Source organism: Carassius auratus, chromosome 23 (assembly GCF_003368295.1).
Source record: "Carassius auratus strain Wakin chromosome 23, ASM336829v1, whole genome shotgun sequence".
Classification (NCBI taxonomy): Eukaryota; Metazoa; Chordata; class Actinopteri; order Cypriniformes; family Cyprinidae; genus Carassius; species Carassius auratus.
This window is the reverse complement of record NC_039265.1, coordinates 351,369-370,333: the sequence shown is the minus strand read 5'-3', so window position 1 is coordinate 370,333 and position 18,965 is coordinate 351,369. Positions and strand designations below refer to the sequence as shown.

Sequence of the window (18,965 nt, the reverse complement as noted above, 5' to 3'; positions counted from 1 at the left end):
AAAACTACTTCAACTGAAACCAAAAATAATTTTTCTGCTGCTTGGCTGAATATGTTTGGTTGCCGGCATTTAGGTGCATCACAGATTTGTATATTATTCCTAGACCTTATCCAAACCCTTCAGTCAGCAAACACATTCCATTAAATAATCATGGTATCTTCCCATTCCTTCACTTATTATGAAACCAAAAGCATTTATTTAAGTGAAAATGGACCCGTATATTGAGATATGGCACAGTTTATACCAGGGATGTCCAGTCATGCTCCTCAACTCTAATAAAACACACTCGAACCAGCTAATCAAGGTCTTCAGGATGACTAGAAACTTCTAGACAAGTGTGTTGGAGGTACACTCTGCAGGACGTTGTCCCTCCAGGAGCACGATTGGACACCCCTGGTTTCCACTCAGTCCTGTCCCTGTTGAATTGTTCCCCTCAGTTAGTTTAAAATCAGCAAATGAACCAAGTGAAACTAATACCTGAAGGCAGCCAGGTACTCAGCATCGCCCATGGGAGGTTCAAGACCACCGGTCCAAGCCACATTAACGTTGAAACCCTCACCGACACCAGAACCCACCTGGGACAAATCAAACACAGTACCGCGGTTAAACACTGAAAACCAGCCTCTCGCTGCGATCCTTCTGTGCTGAAGGCCATGATGCAACCAGTTCGAAGAGACCTCTGTGAGCTTATGGTGTTTCACAGCACTAAACAAACCTAAGAGTGTTGTACTTGCTCGTATGTTATGATCAGTAATCTAACCTCTGCCGGTCCACCACTCCCGGGGAAGAAGTTTCCATTATCATAGCGATGGAGAGAGATGTAGAGGACGCTGGGGTCATTGTAGAAGATTTCCTGGGTGCCGTTGCCATGATGAACATCCTGCGTGATTGATGAAACACAATCAGGTTACTTTATCGTTCACATTAAGATGTTTAACGTCGGTTAGCTTTTAATGGTAGCATTTTGGATGTTGTTCAGTTAACACTGGAATTTCTTTAGCTTCTGGTCTATCAGGACGAAAACAGACCAAAATCTGGAAGTGATTTGATTCAGTGACTGATAAACTCAATCAATTCAGCTTGTTAACCAATACAGTTTACTAACTCAGATTCCCATCAGTCCAACTGATTCATTTGAACAATATGTTGAAATAGGCTTGCGTTTTTAAGTCATCATTTAGCATTGATATACAGTATTGTTCAAAATAATAGCAGTACAATGTGACTAACCAGAATAATCAAGGTTTTTAGTATATTTTTTATTGCTACGTGGCAAACAAGTTACCAGTAGGTTCAGTAGATTGTCAGAAAACAAACAAGACCCAGCATTCATGATATGCACGCTCTTAAGGCTGTGCAATTGGGCAATTAGTTGAAAGGGGTGTGTTCAAAAAAATAGCAGTGTCTACCTTTGACTGTACAAACTCAAAACTATTTTGTACAAACATTTTTTTTTTTTTCTGGGATTTAGCAATCCTGTGAATCACTAAACTAATATTTAGTTGTATGACCACAGTTTTTTAAAACTGCTTGACATCTGTGTGGCATGGAGTCAACCAACTTGTGTCACCTCTCAGCTGTTATTCCACTCCATGATTCTTTAACAACATTCCACAATTCATTCACATTTCTTGGTTTTGCTTCAGAAACAGCATTTTTGATATCACCCCACAAGTTCTCAATTGGATTAAGGTCTGGAGATTGGGCTGGCCACTCCATAACATTAATTTTGTTGGTTTGGAACCAAGACTTTGCCCGTTTACTAGTGTGTTTTGGGTCATTGTCTTGTTGAAACAGCCATTTCAAGGGCATGTCCTCTTCAGCATAGGGCAACATGACCTCTTCAAGTATTTTAACATATGCAAACTGATCCATGATCCCTGGTATGCGATAAATAGGCCCAACACCATAGTAGGAGAAACATGCCCATATCATGATGCTTGCACCTCCATGCTTCACTGTCTTCACTGTGTACTGTGGCTTGAATTCAGAGTTTGGGGGTCGTCTCACAAACTGCCTGTGGCCCTTGGACCCAAAAAGAACAATTTTACTCTCATCAGTCCACAAAATGTTCCTCCATTTCTCTTTAGGCCAGTTGATGTGTTCTTTGGCAAATTGTAACCTCTTCTGCACATGCCTTTTTTTTAACAGAGGGACTTTGCGGGGGATTCTTGAAAATAGATTAGCTTCACACAGACGTCTTCTAACTGTCACAGTACTTACAGGTAACTCCAGACTGTCTTTGATCATCCTGGAGGTGATCATTGGCTGAGCCTTTGCCATTCTGGTTATTCTTCTATCCATTTTGATGGTTGTCTTCCGTTTTCTTCCACGTCTCTCTGGTTTGCTCTCCATTTTAAGGCATTGGAGATCATTTTAGCTGAACAGCCTATCATTTTTTGCACCTCTTTATAGGTTTTCCCCTCTCTAATCAACTTTTTAATCAAAGTACGCTGTTCTTCTGAACAATGTCTTGAACGACCCATTTTCCTCAGCTTTCAAATGCATGTTCAACAAGTGTTGGCTTCATCCTTAAATAGGGGCCACCTGATTCACACCTGTTTCTTCACAAAATTGATGACCTCAGTGATTGAATGCCACACTGCTATTTTTTTGAACACACCCCTTTCAACTAATTCAACTAATTGCCCAATTGCACAGCCTTAAGAGCGTGCATATCATGAATGCTGGGTCTCATTTGTTTTCTGACAATCTACTGAACCTACTGGTAACTTGTTTGCCACGTAGCAATAAAAAAATATACGAAAAACCTTGATTATTCTGGTTAGTCACATTGTACTGCTATTATTTTGAACAATACTGTACATAGTATATTGGTGATATATTAGCTATAACACAATTGGATATTTAATTAAAATAAATTGTTCTCTGCAGCTTTATTGTTTTAATTTGCATAAATTGAACAGACATAATTGTATGGTTTTCACCTGTAAGCCATCAAATCAGTTATTGGCCATTACATGAAACTAATTAAGTGTTTATTGGTATCTGCAAGAATTCACATCCCTAGAAGTAAAACTGTGTTGAGTTTGGATCTCTCACCCAATCAACGATGAGGATTTTACTGGCGCTGAGCTTCTGCTGGAGCTGCTTAGCAGCAATCGCCACCGAGTTGAAGAAACAAAAACCCCTGAGAGAGAGAAAAAGAGATAAAGTGAGGCATCCAACCACACTAAATGCCAGAGGATTTGGAAACGCAACAACAAAACTATGTACAAATTTTCTCACGCAACTGAACTCTGTGTAGGTCTGCTGTTAGTATTTTTTAACTATAACTTCTTTAAGTAATCTAAAAGCATTGAAATACTGCCCATATACACAAGTAATAAACGTGGAAACCCTGAGTAGATGATTAGATATGCGCTTGGAAGTAAGGGAGCGAGGTGAAATGCTATGAAATTTGGGAAGAGCGAACTCAGCAGGATAAAAACTGCTGAAATAAATCATCGCCTTTCCTCCCGCTCCCTCCAAACATTCATTATCAAGCCATAAATATCCACACACACAGACAGGCGTGCTGACGCCGCACACACAGAGAGCACACACAAACACAACGCTCAAAACATGCCATCAACACACATGTACAGGAGGAAGACTTTCACTTCATGACCACAGTAAACTGAGCCAAACTCACATGCACAACATACTCTAGTCAGGATTATTCTAGCAACTAAAACTAAAACCATTCAATTATTCTCTATAAAAAAATAAATGTGAAATAAAATGAAATGATGAAAGGTTCAATTCTCGCTATTAACAAACCATTAATTTGCTGCTTATTAATAATTAGTAAGGTAGTTGTTAAATTTGGGTAGGAATGTATAATATGGTCATGCAGAATATGTGCTTTATAAGTATTTATTAATAAATAAAACAGCCAATATGTTAATAATAGGCATGCTAATAAGCAACTAGTGAATAGTGAGAACTGATCCCTATACTAAAGTGTTGCCAATCAAAAAAATTCAATTTATTTCCAAGGCAACATTTCTAATTTTCACTACTTGTACTAAAATAAATACAACTGAAACTGAAATAAAAAAAAAAAAAAAAAACTGTACAGGTATTTTTAAATAAAAAAGGGTGAAACTACAACAAAACTAAGAGGAAAGCAGAAAATATAAAATTAAGATTAACTTCGAAACTAATATTAGTCTCAATGACCATAAAAATATTACTATTACTCTATATTACCAGCCACCCAGTGCCTATATTTCTATTTATTATTAATTATACATTTATTTAACTTAAAAATTCATTTTATGCATTTCTTTTATCTGAAGAACTTTACAGTAGAGGAAAAAGCAGACAGAAAGTCACATAAAAATGATAGAAACATGACGCAGGTCAGGCTCGAACCTGCAACCACCACTTGATGCACAAATATCATGTACAGAGTCATTTCTGTATGTACCAGGCAGACTTACATGGGGTTTGACGGGTCTGCGTGATGTCCTGGTGGCCTGACCACAGCAAAGCCGTTCTGAAACATTGAAACCAACATGTCATTAACTCCACATTTACCAGTCGCCTCTCACACAGAAACCATGTTTTCACCAAACTGCTTCAACAAGCTGGCCTCCGCTTTCAGTTAAAGCAATAAAGCCGTTTCCCTGAAACATCCCCTATAGCCTTCATTAAGTTTAATTACCAGCAGGGGACTCGAGCGATTGAACTATTCTTTTATGGTCGTTACAGTTTTCCACATCTTAATCAATTGATCTGGTCGGTTTGCTACTTGGTTAAATTTTATTTGAGGCAACGGTTATTACAAAGACCCTCTGAAGGAAACAAGTACTTGATTCTGATTGGTTGACACATGCTCCAAGAGTTTTGACTGAAGATGCATTTGTGTAATGTCAGAATTACATTAAATTCTTATAGAAGACTAATTTCATTTAATATTTTACAAAAATGCTACACATACTTCTGTTTGATTTGCTGTTTTACTATAGCGAGCGGTAGTTGGTGTGGTTTCTGTTTTCAAAGCATTGTTAGAGGTAAATTAATGCAAAGCATTTCACTCTGGAGCTTAAGTTCTCTGCCTAAGGAAGTAATTATCTCAGAGTTGTCATCTTGTAATTATGGTAATTTCAATGCAACGTGAACATGCATAATGTAGAATTGTATTTTCTATAACTGCACAGCCAGGGTTGGTGCGCAGCTGATGGTGGCACTAAGTGTATTTTTCAGTAGCATGACATTAGACCAGTTTTATTGAAATTAGTGAATCAAAATAGCAACAAGCTACGTTTTCCAACAAGTTTCATTATAGTGTCACAAAAAAATGCTAAATCACGCTGTATTCACACACAGCTCATGCAGGAAATAAAGACACTCGGTTCTCATCGGTTTGAATCATTTTAGTGAATCAGTTTGTTTGCATGGCTTCACTAATCACATAAATGATTCAGTGATTCATTTTGACCCTTACACTGAAATGTTCAGGCTACCGACATTTTAATGCTTTTTCCTGTTGTAATGTTGATGGTAACTTTGTAGCAGACTATTTTTGATTTAAAAAAAAGGTCTATATGTAAATGATGAGTATTTTGTAGTTTTTTAAGCAACCGTTTTAAAGCAGCTTCTTCAACACAGTGCACAGCTATGACAGAGTTCAGGGTTTGTTTCAGTTCTAGTAACATCAGATCGGGCTGTTTCTTACTAAGATACTTAACCAGTGCTGTAAGAAAGTTGCAGCACACCTGAAAAGTACAGGTTTCCCAAAAGCTTCGTAAGCCTAAGAAGTTCGTAAAAACGATTGTACGACTGATCTTAACATTACGGTCTGTTTCCCAAAAGCATCTTAACTTAAGTAGCACTTGAAAATCATTGTAGATCTATGAGTGCTCTGGCGTAATCGTAAAGTCCTACGTGCATCGTAAGAAGACAGATTTATCCTTCACCTGCAGGACCATCAGAAGATTGCACCTTTAACTTGATTCAAGTGCAATGTAATTATAATGTAATAATTTGATTGTTCTTTATTGTACACTTTATTTTTCTTATTTTTGTTTTATTATTTTATAAATTAAAAAATTAAAAAGGACAGAAAAAATAGAAATACACATTTAAATTAAATTAAAAAGAATAAAAAAAGAATAAAATAAGTAATTTAGGAAATGTTTCAAAAACTGGGGGGAAAAAAATATGTCAATGACTTGCTGAAGTGCACAAATAAAAGCTATGTGTTTGATCCGAAATAACATCTCACTCTCTCTCTATACTGTGTATAAATAAATAAATGTAAATAATTTTAAGCATTTAGCAGACGCTTTTATCCAAGCACAGATACGTGCAACTGTGTTAAGTGCATTACTCTTAGAAAACGCTCTTAAGCTCTAAGATCAATCGTTATATGTGCAGTACCTTTAAAAGGACAGCTTTGTACCATGTCTACCAATAAAAGGTTCACATTAGTTCCTTAGACAATTAATTTACACCCTTAAGATAGTTATGTTTAGGGGTAAACAAGGGGCAAAGCATGTTCCTTAGTTGCACAGACAAGCTGCTGCTTGCATTAATCGAATGCATTAATTGTCAGTAGCACAATGTTTCCTTGTCAGTTATTGTGAACTCATTTTATCTCAGAAGCAGCATTGAGCAAATAGGAATCAACAGTGTTTTGGATATTGTTTTGTACAGACCTTGAGCTCTCCTTTAGCCACTCTGAAGGCCAGCTCAGTCACGCTCCCGGCCGCCATGCGGGACGCTGTGGACGTGTGCATCTCGTTCCAGATGGTGTCATTGTCCACCTGCCGAAATACAAGCATGCTCAGCAAATAGCATGGGTGAAGCCTTAAAATCAGTTGATTTATTTATAGGAGTCCAAACTGCTAAAGTGTAATCATGGGACAACAACATTGGTTATTTACAGCGGGATCTGCATTTTCATTGGTTTAAACAAAATATGTTTTGTTATAAGATACAATAAGAACAAATTTGTGCATCCAAACAACTCCTTTTCTGGTAAAAAGAAATGAACTTGATTTATCAAAAGTCAATGAATTTGCAACAGCTAAATGCAACATTTCTGACCAACGAACATGTCGACCTCTGAGTAACGTAATTAATTTAAGCCACAATATAAGCTTTCATTCCATAAAACCTGTATAATGTACTACGCAAGGCATTTCGAACATCTCCAGCACTCGAAAAGCAAACATACAGTTCATATTACAACTAAAAACATCGACATAACACTCACATCTGCATTGATCACTTCACCGAACACTTGCCACAGGCTAAGAAATAAATCATTATTAACTTACAGTCCATCTGTTTTCAAATCCACATCATCTGAATCATGACAACATCAATGTCTGTCAAAAAGTAACGTGCACAATATGCGGTAGTATTGACGAGACATGCATTTCCTAGAAAACCCACTCTATTGGATGTTTTGACTGCACCATTGCTTTCAAAGAAGAAGAAAAACACGCCGTCTGTCAAAGACCCTAATCCTTAATGCACTCGAGTATACATTTGTTCTTCCCTCGCAGAAACTGAGATGATTCAACATCTCTCAGTTGTTTCAAAGATTAAGGCAAGATTAAGGGAATTTCATTTTCCCAAATATAACACATTTTTTTTACATTATTTGTTAGATTTAATTACCCCTTTGCAGACTTTGAGTAATCTAATCCCCACTCTGCTTTGCTCCAGTGATTCATGTGCATCTAAACCCAAGTTAACACTTGATTTTGCGAATGTTTCCCAGTTTGCTGCGAGTAGGCGCCTCCACCCAAACCCTGGCTCATGTAATTCCTGACAAATAATCTCCGTCAGTCACCCATTCCGCCAGAATAAAATGATGTAGCTCAATCGTCTTGGCGCACACTAGCCCATTTATCATTATGACAGCCGTGATCAGCGTTCATAAATCTGCAAAGCCGCAAACAGCGGTTCAACTGAAGGGCACGGCTGCGCGATGCCAGCGTCACACACAGCAAACCGATGCCATAGAGATGTGCTCGTCAACAACAACCGCAGACGGCAAGACCAGCTGGGATCCCAACTCACATTTAAACCGTCTCAGTTTGAATCCACCATTTAAACCAATCAGTAAACTGAGCGTAATCCTATTCAAATGAATGAATAACCAGCTGTATGCTTTCAAACTGATGGCATTGACGAAACATGTTTATCCAACCATATTTGTATAAAGATCGCTCATGCGTGCTAAAGTATTTAGATGCTTGTTTTTGTTGTAAGCATCCACAAGGCGAAGTGTGTGCTACAAATTACAGAACATAAACTAGATTTCAAGAATACACTAAAAGAAAGAGGCTGGAGTGAGCGAAACGATAAATCGATTTCCTGTTCTGTGTCATACTAATGGCATGTTTAAATATTCTTTGTGTGTGGTCTCCATATTGTCATAAACATAGGCTCTCATCGATACACCCGCTTGTAGGTTATCATGCCTAAAATGTTTGTGTGTTTGTAAAGGCTGCATTTATTTGATCAAAAATACAGTAATATAGTGAAATATTATTTCAATTCAATAATATATTTTAATAAGTTGAAGGAACAGCTTCAATTTGACAGAAATCTTTAGTGACATTTTTTACATCTGTTTAATTTAATGCCTTGATGAATACAAAAATCATAATGACGCCAAACTTTTGATTGGCTGCTAGGGCAATGGTTTCTTAGTTGTTGTGGTTAGCTGCATAGCTACAAGTTCACGTTTTCATCACACACTGACACAAAACAGATATTTTTAAAGCACACGTGTGCAATCTGATCCTTTAGATTCAGTATATGTCACTTTCAAATCATGCTCAAAATCTGAAAAGTACCCAAGTATCCTCTCAAGTCTGGATTTTTCACTTTTTTATTATTTAGTCATTTCTGTTTTTTTAAAGCACACGTCATAGCAAGTGAGCAATAGAAGGGAGTAAATGTCTCTTGCATTTGCGCATCACATAATATAACATTATAACTAGTGGTTTTATTTGGATGTCAATATTTCTTAGGGTGCAGGGGGGCTGATATAAAGCTGAAATAGACCATGATATTGCACAAATGATACAAATTTACACATGAATAAGAATTTCTGCAATTGAAATTATATTTATTTTACAGAGCATCTGCAAAAATATTGAGATCTTTTTATTTGTAACATTTTTATTTTATTTTGTAAATAATTACAGTAGTATTTGTTAACACTTTAGTATGGGGTCCAATTCACACTAATAACTAGTTGCTTATTAGCATGTCTATTATTAACATATTGGCTGTTTATTAGTGCTTATAAAGTACATATAATGCATAACATCCATAATCCTACCCAATTCCCTAGCTTATAATTAATAAGCAGCAAATGAGTTAATTGATGCAAAAGTCATAGTTAATGGTTAGTTAATAGTGAGAATTGGACCCTAAAATAAAGTGTGACCTAGTTTTTTTTTCACAAAGTTGATGAAAAGCGTAAAATAAAAATAAACGCTCTAACGGGGCACTCTCTGGGAATCATATGTTCTCAAATAAACACCAGATAACCCTAATTTTCACACTGGCTACCATTTACTGTTTGGTTACCAACAAACTCATACAGGTTTGGAACACCTTGAGAGTGAGAAAATGATAACAACATTTCATTTTTGGGTGAATTATGCCTTTACAATGGCAAGCCAAGTGCTCGAAACTGAGATAAAACAGCCATGTTTTCACACAAATACTTCTTCGGTGCAAGTCTATAGGATTTTATCATGTGTTTTATCAGCCGCCAAGTAGAAATCTATTTAAATCAATCGATTTGAGGTATAATTCAATGCATGTGATTTGAACAAAGCCCCAACTCTGAGTGGAAGCACCAGTGATGCTCACTTTAGTAAACAGCACTAGTAAGAGAAAAGAGAGCATCATTACTCTCTTAAACTGCCTTCATAAGCGTCAGGAGAGTACGGGGTGGCCATGAGACGAAAGAATGAGGTTATACATTCCCCTCTCTCCCTTTTGTTTGTTGCCCTGCTCCCCACATCTTCCTTCTCTCTTTTCTTTCTTATTTTCCCTCATCCTTTTTTTTTTTTTTTTTGCATTGCTTGTGGTTTGGCAGCGTGAACAATGAGAGGGCTGGAATTTCTTTTATCCTTCATGGCACATATTGTTCCAATCATTCCACATGGACCTGCTCTGAGCTCGATCGTCAGAGTCAAGTTTTCAACATTTTCTCCCAATTTCCAGCCGGTTCTGCCCGGATAGACTGCGCTGGGATCAGTGCTCTCTGACCTCAGATCTGTCCCACACTTTTAACAAACCGAGTGTCAGCCGGTGGTTTCTGCTAGAGCAGGTGTCAATGTGGGCTTGTTTGAGGGAACACAGTGGCCACACATGTCATGATCCCAAATGACACACTCTAGGTTTTAGCCTAGTTGTTCCTACAGAGTAACCACAACTTTTGTTTCACATATTTGTTGAGCTTTATGTGTTGAGCAATGGATGTGAAAATCTTTAATTTACAAGGATTGCTTTTGCTTTGTTTTTTGTACTTTTTTGGATGTGTTAAAGTTTTGTTTGTGTAGACTTCCAACAGACTGAAAATGTTTTCATTTGTGTTTGAAAAAGAGCAAAAGCTTCATGGGTCTGGATCAATATGAGGGTGAGTCAATTTTGACAGGTTTCTCATTTATTGGGTGAATTATGAGCAGATACAGTGTCAAATAAACAGTGTTTTTGCATTATATCCCTTTCAATTTGACCATAAAACATCAAATAGATGTGCCATAAATTGACTATAACAATAAAATTATATTTCTTACACTCAAAAACTATAGTAAGTATTTGTATGTGAGACATCGTTAGCTTTTTGTCACATTTCTTATTACTTCTTAAAACATAAACAGAATAAGTGAAATGGTCTTCACCAGTTCTCACTGTTAGCTAGCTACTAACTATCACCTTGTTGGCCTCAATAAACTCCTAATTGCTTATTAATAGTTATTATGGTCACTGTTAAGTTTAGGAATGGGGTTGGAGTAGGGGATCTAAAATATGATCATGCAGAATAAGGCATTAATTTGTGCTTTATACGTACTTATAAACAGCTAATACTGTACGTTAGTTAATGTGCATGCTAATAAGCAACTAGTGAGAAATGGTAAACTAATGTGTTAGCACATGGTCTATTATTACTGATAGCAGATGAACCCAAATTGAAATTTGTCCAAAAACAATGGAGAGTTACATATGGGTCTTGAAATAAACCTTCACAGAGTGCACAAGATGTGAAACTTGGCGAAAAACAACATGTATGTGGTAAAACTGCATTTTGAAAGTCCACTTTAGACATTCGACTTCTACTGTAAGTAACTTTACAACTACATGTCAACTAGCAGAAGTCATACACTGGCCACCAACATATCATGCATTTTTACTTAATTTCCAAGCTAACATGTTTCTTGCAGGGTTATTACCAAGCTATGGTGTGTGTGTGTGTGTGTGTGTGTTTTCACTTACCCCGACTCCCCCACAGGGCAGCATGACGAACATCCGCTGTGACAGTATGCCTGTCGGACACAGAGCGACGTCAAGCAGATTAACTGTCATTCTCACATTCACAGCTCCACATTTCCATCCCTTTAGTCATTGTGAAAGTCGCTTATATTCCTGTGTTGTCGTGCCTGCGTGCCTCTGCTTTGAGAAATGAGGTGTTGTGCCGGCCAAGCTGCAGCTGACTCATGTCTATCAGATGTGACCCGTGTGTGTGTGTGTGTGTGTGTGTGTGTGTGAGGATGTGTTACCGGCCAGCTTGCGGTTGTCCAGTTTGAGGCGGTTGAGTGGATTGGTGCCGTACAGCAGAACGTGACGCTCGGTGTGAACAGACTGTAACTCCTCCAGAGTGGCCTTCCTTCCCCGAATACTCTGCAGAGGAAGCAAAAACATGGTGCAAACACGCCGTCAGCATCGGAGTTCTTACTGTAAAGGCAGGGAGGCTTTCAATGATCTTTTTTCAATATAATGCGAGTGAATGTGCACTGAGAAACGCCACTCTCTCATGAATTATCTCAAGACTATTATACAGTGGACTATAATACAAAATATATTGGATGCGTGATGCAAACTACTTTAATAACACATTTATGGTGTACTATGTCACTTTGAAGCTTATTAACGTACACTTTATTAATAAAGGCACCAAACTCTTGTGCATTCCACTGAAAAAAGATGATGACAGGATGTTGATTCCGGACTGAACTGTGTCTTTACTGTGGATGTGTTCAAGAGAACGTTCAATAATAACGTCAGGACAGATTACAGCGCCCTCTGTAGGAGAGGAGAGGAAGTGCATGCTGTAAATACCTCGCACTGGCCCCTGAGGCCCCTCTCCTGCAAGCGTGACCAGATGCTCTGGATTCTCCCAGCATGCTCTGGGTGGCTGCTGTTGTCTCCACACGTGCACTGGTGCTTCAGCATTTGGGAGTCGTACACCAGGCCTGCACACACACACACACACACAGTCATTGCGAGCGTCTCCTCTGCTGCAGAGCGAAGTGTGATTGGTGGAGGCTCTGTACCCGTGGTGAAGCGCGGCTGGCTCTGGGGCGGCTCCGGGGCCGTGGTGAGAGGCAAGGCTTTGTCCGGCAGCGTCAGCGAGGTGGAGGCTGGAGACGACTGCGTACGAGAGAGCGGCCGGTGCGCGGCGCCGAGCATCATGGGTACCGCCAGTGTCTCCATGTGAGCCGTCTGTCTGCGCAGCTGCTGCAGCTGCTTCTGTGTCTCCCACAGACGGGACTGCAGAGAAAGCATTTCAGCAGGCTTTATGAAAACATGTCTGCATAACCTCTTCAACCGCATCTGATGCATGAAATAAATAACATATGATCATTTCTTTTGCAAAGTTTTCCTGCATGCAAATTCTGTAATGATGTCCAAACACAAAACAAAATGATGGTACAGTGTAAATAAGAAAAATAAGAGGATACAATTTTTTATTAGTATTATTTTTGTTGTATCAGAGTAATGAACATCTAATGGAGATTATAATTAATAATAATAATGAGATTTTGAAACAAACCTTAAATGAGAACTGGAGGGAAAACATAATTAATTGTTGTAAAAAAAAAAAAAAAAAAAAGAAGATAATAAAAAGAAGCATGGTTTATTTTCTTTATACAAAATATAACTTTTTTTCTTGTGATTTTGAGATCATTTATAGTATCGTTCAATAGTTTGCTTGGTCATTGTTTCGTTTTTTTTCTTTGTAAGAAATTAATGTTTTTATTCAGCAAGGATGTATTAAATTGTATAAAGGTGACAGTAAATTGCTTTATAAAATTAAAAAAGATTTATACAATTCTGAAAAATCCTCAAAAATATTCGCCAGCACAATGTTTTCAACCTTGACAATAATGAGAAATTTGTCACATAAGAAATCATATGCCACTGAAGACTGGAATAAAGCATTACATCACAGTAATAAATTAATACTAAAATGGACACCACTTATTTTAAATTGTAAAAATATTTCACAATTTTGCTTTCTGTATTTTTCATCAAATAAATCCAGCCTTGATAAGCATCCCAGTATCTTTCATAAACATTAAATAAAATGTTTTTGTGTCTTTCATCTGCACAGAATTATTGTAATATTTACATTTTCTTCATATTTCATATGATATGTGATAACATTTTGGCACAACAAAAGGTATACGGCGTATTCTCCTCAAGCGTGTGGTGGTTTGTGTCTGACCTGGTTGAGAATGACGGTGTGTTGCAGGTTGAGCTGCTCCTCTTGACTCTCCAGCTCTCTCTGAGACTCCGCCCTCACCCTGCCCTGGTGGGCGTCGCCCGCTGAAGGCCCCACCTCCTCTGAGTCCATGTCCTCTGACGGGATCTGCCGGAGGCGAGGCTTCTCGCTGGACTTCGACATGAGCTGCGGCACACAGACAGAGATCCAGATCAATCCAAAACACGAAAAATATTTGGTTTCAATTGCATTTCAAATCAAATATGAATGCATCTGGGATGAGGTTTGTTAAATAAATTGATGTGCACCTTGCCCAGGTGCGTCTGCTGCTTGAGTCTCTCCAGGATCTGAGCGCTGTGCTGCTGCTGCTGGAGCAGGTGCGGGTGGAGCGCACGAGGACTCTGGGGCAGCGGCTCGGACCGGGTCCGGCTCAGAGGCTTGTGAGGACCAGACGCACTGAACTGAAGGGGAACCGGACCCAGACCTGGAACTGATCACAAACTCATCTGATTACACTTCCTGCTAGATATCAAAAATATCATGCCACACAGTTCAGATCACACAAAAGAGAAAAAATAAACATGATCCACACTATCTTTAATATAACAATATATCATCAGAAACTCTGTGAAGTATAGTACGTGAATTATGAATGCATACGTCATGTAATTTATTTTTTTTATATTGATTTTGTATTTAAATATAGGACTGTGCCATTTATTTTATGTTTAGGTTTTTTGTTTTCGTAATAATAACTAATAATTTCTGATGAATAAAATCTGAAAATATAATCAATAATAAAATAAATATTATCAATCTAATTTTTTTTATCAATCTGTTTTTGAAAGAAGTCATGTATGCTCCCAAAGGTTTTGTTAATATTAACACAAATACAGTGCATTAATTTTGAATGGTATATTGATATTAATATTGTGTGATATATTTTCAAATATTTATTTTTTAAATGAAATATAAATAATTTAAAAAAAACAGTTTTCTATTTTAATATATTTTCAAAATGTGTTGCTATAATGCATATCTGAATTGACAGCATCATTAAAAAGAACAGCATGCATTTGAACATTTGCACAAAAAAAATTACACTATTTTTTTTTTATAATTTAAAAGACTTTTTTTTTACTGTCACTGCTAATCAATTTAATGTCTCCTTGCCAATTTAAAATATTAATTTCATAAAAAATATAACATTTAATTAAATAAAAAATACATAAAACTAAAATAATATAAACCTTACTGACTCCAAACTTTAGAATAGAAATTTCTATTTTTCCTGATGTCCTATATTTGTTTGTTGTGTAAAACAAAAACAAAAACTACACACTATGAATAGGAATACAAATAAATAAATAAATGTAGTCTATAATCTGAAGATAACTGGTCACTGCTGCTAGACTGTTGTTTGAAGCAGTGGCCACTAGATGGCGCACACATCAAGCCTCTCCTCTGAGAGTGATTCGGGCTGTGTTCAGATCCCTCACCGGCCAGGAGAGGGGTGTGTATGAGTCCAGAGGGCTCCAGGATCAGGACGGGCTGTATGAGCCCGCTCTGCTCTTCCACACCCAGAGGAAGCATCACGGGAGACGCCCCTGACACCCCGGGCACACGACCCATCTTCAGCGAGCCCAGCTCCCCCTCCGCCTGCAGACACACCACCACAAGAGTCCACTTCACAACAGAGCTCACTGCAGCTTCTAAATCACTCACAGTAAAGGTATCATACCATGCATTACCCCTGTGAAAATACATTACACTGAGTCAAAATGACCCTTAAGTTAGCACTGACACATTAAAAAAATAATAATAATTAAATTAAAAAACTCTAGTCTTAATGCATCACTTTCATATGTAAAGTAACACATTTGTTACTTTTATTTGAGCTATTCCGTGTTATCTGAGACTCTTACTTTGTGAGTGATTTTATAATTCAAAGTGGTATTTTTATTAAAGTTAGCGCAGTCTAAGATGCAATCCTCATCAACAGTGAACATTTTTTAGGCTTAATAAGAAGAAATGTGCTTTGTGTAACGTTGAATTGTAATTTTTATATCAGTAAGTCTAACGCAATATGTCAGCAAACATGTTAATAGGGCTGAACTGAACTATACTTGTGTGAAATAAATGCATTTTAAATATACTACGTTTTAACTATGAATTATACTGACCAAGTATCATCTAGGAACAGAAATAATCGTATTATCATTTGTCATTTTGTAAAAAAGAAGTCTGCTTAATTGTGCACACTTAAACCTTAAATGAATATTTAATAGCTATACTTGCAGATAATACAATATCAATGAAATAAAAGTCCACTTAAGTTTATACCTTTTCTTATCTAACCCATTTTATTTTAACTACACTTTGCAATGTCAAATTTAACCATTTTACTTTAAAGCACATCTTGGATCATTATATTTTAATAATGCTTTGCAGTATTTTAAAGAAGGGCACTTGTTTTGCTGGCTAACAAACTAAAGCACAGGTAAAGTCCTTGACTGTAATCTGAACTGTGTTTGTTAAGGTTGTGCAGTCCTCAGGCTGTCTGTGATCTGACCGATACCTTGGTGTTGGCGGGGAGGCCGAGCGTGATGGTGGGGAGACCCGAGGGATTCTGCACCGTGAAGTGAGCTAAAGAGCCGTCCTGCAACAGCAGCCTCTGAGCCTGGCACACACACACACACACACACACACGCACGCACGCACGCACGCACGCACACACACACACACACACACACACACACACACACACAGGAATTAGTGGGGAAATGCAGCTAAAATAAGAAGAATAACCACGGACACTGTATTCTATAATTCAAAATATTCAATTCCTATTATTCACGATAGGGTTAGTTTCGGGTAATATATATTTCAGCAAAGCATTATTCATGCATAGTATTTACAGATACCTTTATATCTGATGTTGATTTGTTTTATAATAATCAGCAATACTTTAGTTTGAGACTAATCACTATCACTATTAACTATGACTTTTGCCTCAATAAGCTCCTACTGTAATTTGCCGCTCATTAATAATTAAATTGTTAAAAGGTAGTTGTTAAGTCTAGGTATGAGATAGGATTAAGGGAAATCTAAAATATGGTCGAAACAAGACATTAATATGTACTTTATACAAACTAATGAAGAGCCAATATGTTGGTAATATGCAACTACTTAATAGTGAGAACAGTTGAAGAAAAAATAATATTTTGTTAACTATGTATTAAAAAAGATATATATATATATTAAAAAAGCCATCATTAATAAATAAAAACTGCCTCAGACATTAATTTCCATGAGGAATATCCTGACCCTTAATAGAAAAGAGTTGTAATAATCTGTGTGATCTACTGTTGCGTGCGAGCGGACGAGGCTCCTGTGCGACCCGTCAGAGAGCTCTGCATTATTAATGCAAGCCCCAAAAATGTATAATAAAGTGATGAGGAGGCTCGGGGTGGAAGCGAGAGATCTGGTGTCCCGCAGCTGCATGCAGCGCTCCTTCTCCGGTGACTTTGTGTAAAACATGTCATTATGCCAAAGAGAGGGAACCTCCCGAAACAAGCCCTGTCGAGCTCCGCTTTCTCTACAAACAACACCCGCCAGAGGATTATTAAAGAGCTGTCCCATCATGCCCCGCTCTCTCTGTATGTGTGTGTGTGTGTGTGTGTGTGTCTTTCCACGGCAGAAAGGGAGAAGCTCAATACATTTAAACTGTACCGACTGACTACATCATTACATAATGAGCCATTCTCCATTAATGCTAGGATTTATAATAGCATTAGCAGAACGTCCCGTTATAAGGGGACGGAGAGAGAGGAGTGTTACCTCATGGGCCAGGCTGGAGGAGGGCAGCGCTCCGTTCTCATGGGGCAGACTGTCGTTCGGGGAGCTGCAGCCGGACACTGGGGTGCTGCTGCTGCTGGGGGACGAATCTGAGACAAACACACACACCTGTCAGCTCACACACACACACACACACATCACTACATGTACTGAAGGGACTGGTCATAGTCGTATTATTTCTATTCAAAATTGTGATTCCTTAAAATACAATCGTGCCAAAACATCCGATTCAAATGAACTGATCAAATCTGAAAAATCGCCCAACGCTAGCTTTGATTAATGCAATATGTGAATAAAAGCCTAAATCAAATCTGTTCATTAGATAAAGCGATCAAGTCTCTTTGAGAAATGTACTCTGCTCAATTCTTTTGGATCAGTTTCATGATCTCTTCATGAAGCTTCAAAGTGGCAGCAATAGACGGACAGAAATCTCTGATGAAAATATCCTAATGTGTGATCTGAAGACGAATGAAAGTCTTACAGGGTTGGAACGACACAAGGGTGAGTAAATGATCAAAGAGATTTTAATCTTATTAAATATGTACAACTAAAAGCAAGAAAAAACCTTAACATGATAAAAACAGCTAAATAAGTCTCTGTACATCAGAAGAGTTGAGTGCTAACAGCAGACGTGTGGTAGTTACCCAGCGTGTCAGGCACGCGGTGTTTGACGGCCGGCGGAGCGCTCTCTTTACGGGTCAGCGGGCTCTTACGGGTGTTCAGGTGCTTCTTTAACTTGTGCTTCACCTTCAGGTTGGGCTCCGAGGCTGCGACAACAACAAAACAACAAGAGCCGAACCAAAGGGAGGTTTCAGTCAGTTTGGGTCGTGTAGTGAACTGTCATCAAGGTTCAGTTGTAGTTTGTTCGTGTCACACGTCTGTGTTGATGTGTCATCAATCTGCTCTTTAAAAAGTAACCATTCATGACTGCAAATAACAACCATGTGTATAAATGAAAATATACAGTAGCATCAATAAAACTGACATAACTGCAACAAACAACCAGCATGTGTTTCAAGACAACCTATGGGCTGAAAATACCACATCCACACTTGAGATTTAAACACACACACACACACGTTTACACACACACAAAGTCAGAAGACGATTAGGGCGGGTAAGTAATTTTTGATAACTTTTTTTTCCCAGATTTTAGGAGAGATGCTTTAAAGTGCAACTTCTCTTAGCACTGATAGCATGCTATGTTTAGCATGTTTGCTAACGTCTAGCAGCAACTGTTATATCTCTACTTTTATATTTTAGCTCGGTATAAAGAAACGTTTCAGGACTTTTAAATGTTTCAGCTTGATATGCAAAGACCAACAAGTACGTTTGAGCGTACGTTTAATGAGCTCTATGTATGTGTGTTTAGCAATGTTTATACGTGAACAAC

At 37.9% G+C, this 18,965-nt stretch overlaps 1 protein-coding gene across 7 annotated transcripts in view; it reads right to left on the bottom strand.

Moving 5' to 3' along the window:
- The window catches only part of hdac7a (histone deacetylase 7a), a 75,045-nt gene that overhangs the window by 8,031 nt on the left and 48,049 nt on the right, over positions 1 to 18,965 (bottom strand). For all 7 annotated transcript variants that reach the window (XM_026199116.1, XM_026199117.1, XM_026199118.1 and 4 more), the window contains 15 exons: positions 18,217 to 18,339; positions 17,555 to 17,661; positions 16,293 to 16,394; positions 15,214 to 15,373; positions 14,023 to 14,204; positions 13,718 to 13,900; positions 12,543 to 12,759; positions 12,328 to 12,461; positions 11,769 to 11,889; positions 11,485 to 11,534; positions 6,669 to 6,776; positions 4,449 to 4,504; positions 3,064 to 3,151; positions 761 to 880; positions 478 to 575 (listed from right to left, as the gene is read on the bottom strand). In XM_026199116.1, the coding sequence (XP_026054901.1) occupies positions 478 to 575; positions 761 to 880; positions 3,064 to 3,151; positions 4,449 to 4,504; positions 6,669 to 6,776; positions 11,485 to 11,534; positions 11,769 to 11,889; positions 12,328 to 12,461; positions 12,543 to 12,759; positions 13,718 to 13,900; positions 14,023 to 14,204; positions 15,214 to 15,373; positions 16,293 to 16,394; positions 17,555 to 17,661; positions 18,217 to 18,339 (1,849 nt within the window). The remainder of the gene's footprint in view (positions 1 to 477; positions 576 to 760; positions 881 to 3,063; positions 3,152 to 4,448; positions 4,505 to 6,668; positions 6,777 to 11,484; positions 11,535 to 11,768; positions 11,890 to 12,327; positions 12,462 to 12,542; positions 12,760 to 13,717; positions 13,901 to 14,022; positions 14,205 to 15,213; positions 15,374 to 16,292; positions 16,395 to 17,554; positions 17,662 to 18,216; positions 18,340 to 18,965) is intronic.